The 13276-nt window shown below is 32.6% G+C and overlaps 1 protein-coding gene across 4 annotated transcripts in view; it reads right to left on the minus strand.

Moving 5' to 3' along the window:
• The window catches only part of Eea1 (early endosome antigen 1), a 133405-nt gene that overhangs the window by 34831 nt on the left and 85298 nt on the right, over positions 1-13276 (minus strand). For all 4 annotated transcript variants that reach the window (XM_076854942.1, XM_076854941.1, XM_076854940.1 and 1 more), the window contains exons 12-16: positions 12218-12367; positions 10748-10867; positions 6113-6316; positions 3071-3271; positions 1280-1393 (exon numbers count right to left, since the gene is read on the minus strand). In XM_076854942.1, the coding sequence (XP_076711057.1) occupies positions 1280-1393; positions 3071-3271; positions 6113-6316; positions 10748-10867; positions 12218-12367 (789 nt within the window). The remainder of the gene's footprint in view (positions 1-1279; positions 1394-3070; positions 3272-6112; positions 6317-10747; positions 10868-12217; positions 12368-13276) is intronic.

Raw genomic sequence — 13276 nt, forward strand, 5'->3', positions numbered from 1 at the left:
TTGCAGTATCTGCATAGACTTTTACAGGTTAAGCACCACTAATCAGAAATCCAAAATTCTAAATATTTCAAACTCTATTAAGTCAGCACTCAATAAATTTTGGATTTTACAACCCTTGGGACTTCAGATTTTTGTATTAACAATACTAAGCCTGTATTTTCTTGTAGGTTCACTTATTTCCCATGTAAAAAGTGTTTTAAACAATTAGGTTATTATCCCTTCATCAGGCATATTCCATAAAATGTTTTGTCTTTTTGCTATTTGCTTTAGAATTTGGGTAATAATATTTCACAATAAATTTTAGAGTTTTATGTGATCATTCTTATATTTTTGCCATTTTACTTTCTGATTCTAAGCTCATGTTTAGAAAATATTTTCCAGACGTATGGAGCAATACTGTAAGTAAAAAGCAAGTCGCAGAACAACATATATTCTCTGACTCTTGTTTTTTTAAAAAAATTCCTACGTGCACACATATACAAATAATTAAATATACATTTTTTTTCAATGCTTATAAAAACCTGAAAGGACACATACCAAATTTAATAGCAAACATTCCATCTCAAAAGAAAAATAAAAGAATTGGAGTAAAGTACAAATAAAGAAAACTGTTTTGTTTTGCTTTTCAAATTTGTTATACTTCAAATCAAAACAAAAAAGTAGCTAGAACCAGTATCACTTCTTGAGTATCAAGTAAATTCTAAAAAGTTATACATAATAAAACATTAAGAATATCTACTAGCACTTAATCTTGACCTAAAATAGAAATTTCTATTATACCAAAGGTATTGAGAAAAGTAACTTCTACATTCTATCCAGCCCCTCAGTCCTTCCTCATAACTGAGATAGAATACATAGCCCTCTTTTCCTATATCCCAGAGTAAGAACATCTGGGTCATGGCCTTGCCTAATTACTAAAAATAAGTGTGGAGGTCTAACCATTGGTGCTTGATGGGTGGAAGCAACAATTCAATAATTAGGAGTAAATGTTTCAGCTTCTCATCAAGGCCTCCACCAGTGAAGAAACATAATACAATATTAGGAAGCCCAACCGCACCTGTGCACCAGTTGAGATTTACCAAAAGCAAAGCTGGTATATTTGTCTCCATCTGTCTCTTGCATTTACTCTAAAATGGATCTGAACTCCAAGATGCAGTAAAGAGGATAAACAATTATATCACAAAACTTTATAAAACTGCATATCATTTTATAAATGGGTTCAATAAATTTATCTACCAAAGCACTAGGTTATAATATGAAATTGCATCAGTTTCCCCACCTGCTGTTTATCTTGTAATGCATTCTGAGCTGTGTCCAAATGATTCTGAAGATCAGCTCTTTGAGCAGTTTTTGCTGCTTCTGCTGATAGCAATAATTCAGTTTTGGCTTTAATCTGTAACAAAATGTACACATTATTTTATTCCATATTTAGTTGATGATTTTCCCTTGCTTGAAAGCACATTGGTTTTGTTACTAAACTATTTAAAAATTAAGTCCTTTTTTGTTAAAAAGAAAAATAAGAATTTAAATATCGAAAGATATGTCTGTGAAAATCCACAAAATAGGAATGGTAGGGGGAAAAAACTCTTAATAATGTTTGAAGAAACAATGAAAAAAATGTTCCTATATGACAACAAAACACTATAGTATCCTTTTGTTAAAAAAGAAATGGTATACTTTTTTCCTGAGAAAGGACATGCCAAAGTGAATGTGAATCTCCAAAGTCTACCACTGTTAACAACAAACTAAATAACTATGTTTTTTGAAAAAGAAAAAAAAAATGATGGCTTCAAAGAAAACTTTTCCAGAATCCAAGGACACAAAACACCTAGACAAACCACGACTACATTTGAAATTCACTACTACCCAATAACTTCCCACCTAAAGAGTTTTACTTTTAATCCTCATAAGAATATCAAGAAATTACACATTAAAACTCAAGGTTTTAAATAATAAGCTTTAATAAAATCTAGCAAAAAGCAAACAAAATATAAACACATATTTAGAACTAAAACATTTTGAGAAAGGGTAAAACACAGGCAGACATTCTTTTAGCTGGTTGAGGAGAGGAGCAATAAACATAAGAAACCTAAAATACACTGTAGGAATAATTTAAGCTGACAGGAAAAAATTTTAAGATTCTTTCTTAGTAACTAAATACTCTCTTTTCTCAGAAACAATGGTTATATATAGATATATATATCTACATTGAATTAAAAGTGAAAACTAAAGAAATTTACACTTTAAACAAGAGGAAGCAAATATGATAAATGCATATCAGTGACTATAAAGAACTTATTTTTTCAGAAGTCAGCTTCATTTACACATAGCATTCTATCTGAAGAACCAAAAATTCATAAAATACTTTAGTGCACAATAATTGCCCATGATCTTTTAATACAGTATGCTTCAACTAATGTGACATATTTTCCAAAATTATGGGACACACAAAGAAGAATCAGGGGAGATTAACTAATAGTTTTACTGGTTGACATTATTTCATAAATACGTTGATGGGAAATTACATGGTCCTTCATATAGTCTGCCCCCTCTGCAATCCAGTTATTAGAATGGAGAAAGAAATTTGTCTTATTTCCTATACCATGATTTACTCATCAAGCCAAACTTCTGAAAGAATAGAATTAAAATACTAAAAGTAATACACATTGGTGTTCTTTTTAAAAAATCAAATCTTTAAAGAAGATCTTTTAAATGAAAATAAAAAATACATGTATCAGAGATCTTACAGCATAATATCAAATTAATTTGAAATTAAAAAGAAAATAAGACTTTATCAAAACAAAACAAAAAGCTAAGATTCAGTAATTTCAGGAGATGTAGTTTGCTTAAAGTGGCAGAGGAGCAACAGGGAGGAGACAAGAAGAAAGAGAAAAGCTGCCCAAACAGAAAAGTTCAATAAATTATCTCGATTTTTTAAATCTAATTTCTATTCCAAATATTTTTCTATTAATGTGTGAGGCAAAAGGAGAGTAAGAATCCAAAACATTTGACAGCCTAAAATTGGTGCTCTATTCATATAAGTTCATTAAAAAGCATGATTCCATACTACCTGTATGTCAAGCTGGGAGACCTTCTCCTTGCTTTCATTTAATTGGCTATTTAATTCATTGACACTGGTTTCTAGAGAGAGGACACGGTCTTGTGCAGCTCTAAGATGTGCCTTCTGCTCTTGTACCTGGTCATGTAAATTCTCCTGGGCTTGTTTATGACTTTCCGACTGATTCTTTAGCTTCTCTGTCAGTTGAGTTACCTATTATATAAGCAAGATTCTAATTATAAAGTTCATAAATGATATAACAAAAACAAAGAAGCCCAGATTTAAGCACCATGAGAATATTAAACCTGTATGTTATCTCAAAGTTTTTAAAGTAAAACTATTCACATCTTTCCAAAAATACATGAACATGATCTCAAATCATAATAACATCAAACACACATATTTTTAATATTCTCTATGAAGCTATAATTTATATGTAATAAAATTAATCTAATTTAAATTGTTAATTTGAGATCTGATAAATGTATACCCTTCGTTAACCATCACTATAATCAACATAGAAAACATATTATCCTAAAATTTCTCATGCCCCTTTGTAATCATTCCCAACTCCCATCGCTAGCCTTGGACAATCAGTGTTCTAACCAAGTAACAAGACTTCTTTATATATGCTGGCTATTTGTAAATTGTTATTTTCTCCCAGTTGGAATCTTGGCTTTTATTTTCAAAATGGTATATTTTGAAGAACAAAACTTTTTAAATTTAGATGAAATTTTTTATGTACCTTGTTTGGAGTTTAGAGTTTTTGAATTTTTTGAATTTATACTTTCAAATTTTAAATATTTTTTGGCTATTATTTCTATAAATATATTTCTCCCCAGCCCCATCTGTGACTTTCATTATATTATGGTAGCCTACTTGATACTATCCCATAGATTAAGGCACTCTTCTCACCTGCAATTCCTCCTAGTCTTTTTTTCTTTCTTTCTCTGCTTCATTTTGCACAGTTTCAATTGCCTTATCTTCAAGTTCACTGACATTATTTTTTATTTGCTTAATGTATCCAATGATATTTTTATTTCATGTATTTTAAGATTTTTATCTCTAGAAATTCCATTTTGTTGTTCTTGAATGTTTCCACTTCTATCTCTGTTATTATAGTTTTTCCTTTATACCCATAAGCATATTCTTTTTATAAATTATTACCAATTATTTTAGTTGTAGATGGACACAATACATTTATTTATTTATTTATTTATTTTTAATGTGGTGCTGAGGATCAAACCCAGTGCCTCACATATGCTAGGCAAGTGCTATACAACAGAGCTACAACCCCAGCCCTGCATTAGCATATTTTAAGACGTGTTTTTAAGTACTTATCTGATGAGTCCATCACCTTTCATTTCAGAGTCTGTTTCCATTAGATGATTTTTCTCCTGGTTATGACTCACATTTTTTTCTGTTTATTCATATTTCTAGTAATTTTTTTGTTATTTATCATGACCAATCTGGATTTTGTTGCATTCTTTTACAGAATCGTGAGCTTTGTTCCAGTAAATAGTTAATACATTTGTGGTTCATTTGGGCCCTTGGCTGGGGTTTACATTTTGTTAGGTCAGGTGTACAGAAGCTTTTACTCTAGGGCTACTTTAGCCTTACTCTCTCCTAAGGTGTAACATTTCCGGTGTGGTTTCTGCTGAATGCCCCACTGTTCAACTGTGTCTTTCTTCTCTGATTGCTGGCACTTGAATATCTCCCAGTCCTGAGTGGGCTCCGGTAATTTTCCAGTCTGCAGCTCCCTGATATTGCTCATTGTCCGGCCTTGCAGAATCTCACCTTCTAATATAAAACTTAGCATTCCACCAAATCCTCCAGTGGATCCTTACAGGTTTCCGGAGCTTTTTCTCTGCATTGCTTCTCCTTCCCTGGTTTTTTTCTCTGCAAACTGAACCTTCCAGCTGCCTTAACCTCCCTGAACTTCAGTATCTCGGTTTAAACCAACCTTTCACTCCCCAGCTCAGTGAACTCACTGTTTTCTTTAGATTCTCCCGACCTTCACCATAGTCTGAAAAATGCCTCCGGGTCAAACGGTAGAGTGGTCAAAGATTTCACCTCCCTGGTTTCTCTTCTCTCAGGGATCACTGAAAGCAATGACTTTATACATGTTTTTTCACTTTTCTAGGTGGCAGAGGGGCTAACTATACATCAGTTGCTTCCCTAGAAGTATGTCAATTTATTCTTTTAAAAAAATGCATGACTTTCCTGATCATATTTGTAGGATGAGCAATGTCAAATTACAGATAACTAAAAAATAGGCTAGACAATTTTTCATAAAAACTAACCAAAAAAAAAATCCTTATAAGAATTCTTCAAAACTAATTTAGAAATTTGGGGGGAAATCTATATTATATTCTAATTCCAAAACTAGAAAAGTGATATAACCTACTGATTATTATTATTATTTAGATAATAATAATTATTTTCCTAGATAATTCTTCCAAAAAAGCAACTGTCAATTACTTTCAGTTTTAAAATGTTACTATTTAAATTTTATGTTTTTCTTCAACTACATATGAATTTTGTGACAATAGAGCAAGTTATAAAAATTATTAGCTACATATTGTCCAAAGATATATATTATCAAAATATAAATAAATGTTAAATCTGAATATTGACTAATACACACTAACAACTAGTATTTGATTAGTACCTATAACTTAGGAATACATTTTGTTATTCATTCCTTTTTTAAAATAACACAAAATGCTATAAGGCAAGTATGCACTATTAATAACATCACCACTTTTCCAATAAGCTAATGAGGTGAAATAATTTACTATAGTTTACAGTTTAGAAAGTTACATCCTAGAACATTAACTGAGGATTTCCTATGTCACATCATGTTAACTAACTTTTACTACAGCAGTAACATAACCAACCTCTGGGACAAATAAAATGCTCTATGTCAAAAATACACAGGATTTTAAATGTAGAAAAAAAAGCCAGGATAATGAGTCATTCAAACAAAACATTTAATGAGATTTAGAGAGATAAAAGTAAATCTTAGAAATAAAATACATTTTACAAGCTTACTTGCTCCTGTAACATATGGTTTTTTTCTTGCAACTGGTGAAGAACAGCAGTCTCTCCTTCCCCAGCCTGAATTTTTGCATAAAGATCTTCTCTTTCCTTTTCTAGTAATGAAATATTTTCTTTACTTTTCTGCAATAAGGCTTCAAGGTTCTGTATCTTTTGGTCCTTATCACCAATTTGACGTAGGACTTGTTCCAAATCATTCTGTAAAGAATTGAAAAACTAACATTTTAAGGATAAAGAATTCAAGAAGTTATTCCTTAAACAAAGAATGATTGATAAGAAATTTTATCACTCAAATTCTTAAGTCTTATATTTTAAACTACTTATTATATTTTAATATGACAAATTTAATTAGAAATAATAATATAAATCTATATTATTGATAATAAACTAGAATTTATCAAAAAGAAATCTTTAACTATGTTTTTTTCATAACTCTCTAACATCACCTCTTATTACTGTCTGACCCATTTCAGACACATAGGATTCATTATTCTTGATCACACCACGCACATTGACACCTCAGAGCCTTGCACTAACAGTCCTTCTGTCTCGCTTCCCTCACAGAAATGCTCCCACTCCTTCATGTGTTTGCTTAATTGTCACTTCTTAATCAGACCTTCCCTGACTACTACATTTAAAATTGTAGCCTTTCCTAATACTTCATATTCTGGCTATTTTTCTCTTTTCATTGGACTTATCTTTAATACACTAAATATGTTTTTAATACATTAAATGTGTTTTTCATGTTTAACTGCCTCCCTCCATCCCCAGCATTAGAATATATGCTACACAAGGATGAGGACTTTTCTTTCCTGCTTTATTCACTGATGTACATCCAAGATATCTAACACAAGGATTCAAAACATTTGTGGAGCTAATTTTTAAAAAATGATTACACTCTAACCCACAGGTACAGGCTTATTTTAATACCTCAATAGGACTCTTCTTTTGATAACTTAAGAGATACCTCTTCTTTTACTTTTAACAAGAATCTTAATGTTTCCAAGAGCACAATTCAATAGTCCACATCCAGAATAATACCCACTTTCTCAAGCTATTTGACACCATAGCCTTTGCCTCTGCCTCAATCCTTTTATGAGAGTCAGAGAACCTCTACCCAGAACAAGCACTATCCATCCCCTGTGAACACTGTCTTGCTGAGATTGTCCCCAGCCCTCTGGTTCCCTCAATGATTTGTGTCAGTATTTTAAATATTTGAAGGTGAATCACTTTCAAACATCTTCTCATCCCTCTAAGATTCACTCATGTCCAACCTCTTTGCTCTCAGCTTTTGTTCCTGCCACCAATTAGCCCTCTCTCCACATTCTACTAATCTTCTGGATCCACAGTTCCAGGAAAGAGCTTTCTTCCAGAACAGTCTCTCTGTTTTCACATCTTAAATGAAATTTGGTTCTCCTTTTATAGATTCCAATTCCCCTCATCTTCTCTAGTCAGGGAGACTTACTCCAATGGGCACGTAGAGGAGGCCGACCTTCCCTTGGTGTTTCACTGCTATTACTCGCTGCCTCGGGTAAAAGCTATGTGATGCTTTTAGAAAGTATGCCATTCTCACTTATCTACCTTCTACTCTTTGCTGCTATCATCTATAAATCCCTACCTCATTCACTGAAGACTTGAGACCTGATTTAGTTTTTCTCTCAATCCCAATTTCTGCCAATTTCCTGGGAAATACAAAATACATAGAGAATTAAGAGCATAGCCTCAACATGCATATCATCTTAATTCCTGGAGCTTAACTCATTTTACATTGCAATTACTTATAAAGGATCTTGTAATAAACTGAAATTATTCCAGCTAAAAAAATTCCAACTATCTTACCCTGTAACCACAACTTCCTATCTTCCAATTTTATGACCTCATTCTCATCTTCAATGTCAGAGACCTCATCTTCTCCTCACTTACTCACACTATGCCAAACTTCTCTTCCTAAACTTCATAGAAGGATATGAAATAACTTTATTCTAACATTCCCCATTTCTTTTCACCTCAAAATTTCCAAATCAATCACCCCAAAAAAGCCTAATCTATATCAATGTTGCAATTTGCTTTTTCTAATTCTATACTTCTAAGCACTGTCAGAATAAAGGCATAAACTTCCATTTTTCCAGGGTTAGGTCATTATAAATGTCTAGATTCCAATCTCTACAATATACTCATAGGCATCTTTTTAACCCTTTCATTTAAATAAGGTCCTACCCTCAAACATTCTCCTCAATAACTTTTTTTTTTTTTTTTTTTGGTACCGGGGATTGAACTCAGGGGCACTTAACCACTAAGCCACATCCCCAGCCCTATTTTGTATTTTATTTAGAGTCAGGGTCTCATTGAGTTGCTTAGCACCTTGCTTTTGTTGAGGCTGGATTTGAACTCACAATCCTCTTATCTCAGCCTCAGGAGCCACTGGGATTACAGGTGTAAGGAACCACGCCCAGCACCTCCTCAATAACTATTTAAAAGCTTCAATATGTTCTCCACATTCTCAATTGAAGCTTGCCAGATAGTCAGCTATTGCTTTCCAACTTTATCTTGAAATATAAGATTTTTCAGGAATGATCTATCTTGATTTTTCAATCTTTTATCTATACAATTATTTATGCATATGTATGTGTCTCTCTCTCCATATTTACCTTATTTCCTCAAGCTTCAGGATAAATTCAAACTCATCCCTCCATTGTATGAGTGATATTATAGTTTATTATTATTATTATCTAATTCCTCACTTTTTTCCAGTATCCTTAATAACTCATCCTTATCTGTCTCTTTGTCCTAAACTAGAAACATATTTATGCCTTCTCTTAGTCTCAAAAATACTCCCTAGATCAAGTTCCCAACTATAGACAAAGATGGAAACTCGGTATAAGAAAAGGGTACAGTATAAGAACACCTACTTGATTGCTGACCTGTGCCAAATTGTGCATGCTAGATTTACTATCCCATTTCTTTCCTAACCTTTATGATAAAATCTCAAAGCCATCTGTACTTACTTTATCAGACTTCTCTCTTCCCATTCTCTCTTGAACTTTCTCCAACCAGGTTGTCATCCCACCCTCTCCATTTAAATTGCTCTCATCATCAAGGTTATTAAAGTCCTCCATGCTGCCAAATCCAATGGGATTCTCAGTTTTCATCTTGCTTGACCTCCATCCTTCCCTGGAATCATCCTTGACTCTTCTCTCAATATTCTACATTGACCCATCAGTAAATCGGTCAGCTTTACTTTTAAAATACAACTAGAATCTGACCAGTCCAACTACTGCCTTCCTATTAAGAACTTGTTACTGCCTCAGGACCTTCTAAGGTACTACTAATGGTCTTCCCTCTGGTAATCACAAAGCTCATACCCTCCTTCAGGTCTTTCATCTTTTTAGGGAGGCCTTCCTTAGCAACCCTACCAAGTACTATAGTGTCACTTTCAGCCCCTACATACTTCCTACTCCTCATCCCTCATTTTTACATCTCTATAGCAATTATTAATGTATAACATACTACATATTTTGTTTATTTAACTTAGTTGTTATTGGCCTCCCTCACTAAGCTGCATGAAAACAGACATTTTGTTTGTTTGGTTTGCTTCTACAGACACAAAATCAGCTCCTTGGCTGACAGTAGACATAAATGAATACTTATTAACTGAGTCAAAGAACAGATGAATCAATCCAAAATTTTGACATCTTTTTGTCTTACTCTCATGTCACACTCCAAACTCAAAAGGAAAAGAGATTACTGCTTTCTTTACACTCTAAGATTATTCCTATATACACATCATTAGATTGTCATTTCCTAGAGGGCAGGCACTCTGCTTCTTCTATTCTCAGTGCTGAGCACAGTGTCTGACACATAGTGCTCAGTAATAGTCAGTGAATTAATGAAAGTATAAAAGAATACATGAATATCAAAGTCAAATTCATTTCAAACATTTAGGTATCCTTCCTTTATCATAACAAAACAAAAACTAAACTCTCAATCTTCTAAGCTATAAATTTAACCCAATCAATTACATTTTCTATGCCTACAATTCCAATATTCAGATGATAGGTAAGAAGAAATAAAAGACAGGCTGGGGATAAAGCTCAGCTGGTAGAGTGCTTGCCTTGCATGCACAAGGCCTTGGGTCCGATCCCCAGCACCACAAAAAACAGGGAAGAAGAAATAAATGACCAAAAATACTGAGTTCTTCTATAGAAAATATAAAATGTTCTTTTTTACAGAGTTACCAATAGGAAAACTGCATTTGAATATATTTGATTTTTCAAATAAGGTATTTCAGTAAGTAATAAATAATTATAAATAATTATTTATCAATCATTTAAATATAATTTACTTAACTAGCTATATTTAATAGATCAATTTTCCTAATAAATTTCATAAATTTAAATATTTTATATAATTTACCATAAATAACAAATTGGTTTCTAGTAAATAGTTTTAAGGTATTTTAGCTTTTCAACAAAATAATCAAAAGAGAAAGAATTTTCTGATAATCTAGAAACTGGGAACTCCCCAAAATTCTTCACAATCAAGTATTTTGCATTATCTAGTTTTATCACAACATAATAATGGTTTGGTTTAAATTTTGTTTAAAAGATTAATTATTCAAATAATTTTTACCTGAGCTTCTCGAAGTTTTGCTGTAGTGCTTTGCTGAAGAGCTTGTTGTTCTTGATGCTGTTGCTTGGTTTTATCTAACTGATGCTGCAATTCTGTGGAATTTGTTACTTTTTCCTTCAACTTAAAAAAAATATATAAACTGTCAGTTGACAACTTAAAGGTATAATGCTACCATTCATAAATATTTGGCATTACTTCAATTTTCAAATATGAACACAAAAATAAATTCAGTCTGGAAGATATCAACTTTAAAAGCAATATATTATTACTTATAGAATCATCATCTCCCTTGGAAAGCTGGGAATGAAACCACCATTCGACCCAGCTATTTCCCTTCTCAGACTATTCCCCAAAGACCTAAAAAGAGCATACTATAGGGATACAGCTACATCGATGTTCATAGCAGCACAATTCACAATAGCTAGACTGTGGAACCAACCTAGATGCCCTTCAATAGATGAATAGATAAAAAAATGTGGCATTTATAGAATCATCATCTCATAATGAATAAACTATTCTCTAGTGATAGACTTTTATCCTAAAAAAATACAAATCTTTCTCTAGGTTAGCATCTGTTCAATATTGTTTTTGTATACCAATATGAACAATTAATTACATATAATTTGTTTTTTAACAACAGTCTAAACCACAGAATCAGCACTTCATTTTTTTCTCTAATAGTCACTTCATTGGGAAAAAAATCAGATCATATACTATAGCTAAGATTTCAGCTTAAAAGAAAATTTATTACTAAAACTATAGATTTTAATTCTGAATATTTATTCAACTCAAATAAAAGACATAACTTAATGATAACTTTCCCTTTAATCATACAGTGGGTACCATGTTAAACAATTACAACTTGAATTAGAATAATAATCACATACCTAATTTTTAAAGTGAACATCCTTACATGTAAAGTTTATATGCACAAACTACATGTCATCAATGATCCTCACCAACTATTCATTGCTCTCTGTTTCACTCGAGCAGCCTGACAGAAGGTAAACCCCAGAATTTTTCCTACCTAGCTGAAAAAGAGTTTTCTTTGTGCTACTTTGTTGAGAACTTTGGGAAAATACAGTTGTAGTAAAATGTAGTAATTTAATATAGTTAATAAGCAGGATATTTTCATTGGGGAAAAGTAAATGTTGCAGTTGAAAGTAGAAAAACAAGTAAAGTTGTTGACAATTAAAATACTGATGAACCACAACCATATTTAAGATGCTTCATGCCAGGCAAATTGGCACACATCTATAATCCCATCAACAGGGGAGGCTGAAGCAGGAGGCAAGTTTGAGGTCAGCCTCAACTATTTAGCAAAGCCCTGTCAAAAAATTTACAAGAACTTGGAATGTAGCTCAGTGGTACAGTATCCCTGGATTCAATCTCCAGTACTACAAAAACAAAAGATGTCTCAAGTTCATCAATAAAGTTGCTAATATCAACTCATTTGAAAGCCTAGCTTACCTCTTCTTCTAAACGAGAAAGTTTGAGCTGTAAGTCAGCCACTTGTTGTTCTCTATCCATCAACTTTTCACTGGAAAGCTGTCTCTGCTCCTTCAGCCTACCATGAGCTTCCCCAAGTTGGCGCTCAGTTTCCAGAAGTTTGCTGTGTAACTTAAAAAATAAATAAATAAAAGTACATATATGTGCATGTGTGTAAACACGTACACACACACTACCACCTACTTTCAAAACAATATTTCTTTTTCACCAATAGAAGCATACTATCTTAATTTTCATGACAATTTGCAGAAACCTAAGATCTTATATAATAATTTAATCTGCAAGTGAATTTTAATCACATAAAATTATGACTAAGCATTATAGATTTTATCGCTCATAATAGTTTCATTGCTTTCTTAAAAGAAATAAACGGGACCAAGGGCTCTTGTTTGGATGTAAGTATTGCCATCACTTGAGGAACTTAAAATAATAAAATGAAATTTGACAGTATTTTTCAAAGATCCACAGTGATTCCTGCTACATTTCTATGTTAAGAACCACCACAGTTGACTTCTTAAACTTGGGTATTGAACAGAGCTCAAAGCATTCCCCAGTCCTCAAATTGGCATGCAATTTCTAAATAAAATGTAGAAAACAACTATATGTTTTAAAGGAAAACATTAAGTGATCCTCATTAACCTAAGAAATGTCAACAAGAGACTAGGGGTATATATAGCTCAGTGGTAGAGCAATTGCCTATCACATTTAAGTCCCTGGGTTCAGCCCCCAGCACCAAAACAAAAACAAAACAAAACCCTAATAAGTTACAGGGGCCATTTTCTCTGGAGCTAAGAACCACCACTTTTTCAAATGATGTGGTTGTATTATCCTGGTTGTATTAACAACAGAATGATTTGTTCTGGTTGTATTAATACAACCAGAATAACTATTGGGTTTTTCCTTGAAGGGATAGGGAGATTTCCTTTTTTACTCTTTTCATTAAAACAAAAAGGAAAAAAGTTTGTATTAATTTCAGAAGCATTACTATGCTAGGAGTGTGGAGATGAGTATGCAAGACGT

Source organism: Callospermophilus lateralis, chromosome 4, assembly GCF_048772815.1.
Source record: "Callospermophilus lateralis isolate mCalLat2 chromosome 4, mCalLat2.hap1, whole genome shotgun sequence".
In the NCBI taxonomy this organism is placed as follows: domain Eukaryota; kingdom Metazoa; phylum Chordata; class Mammalia; order Rodentia; family Sciuridae; genus Callospermophilus; species Callospermophilus lateralis.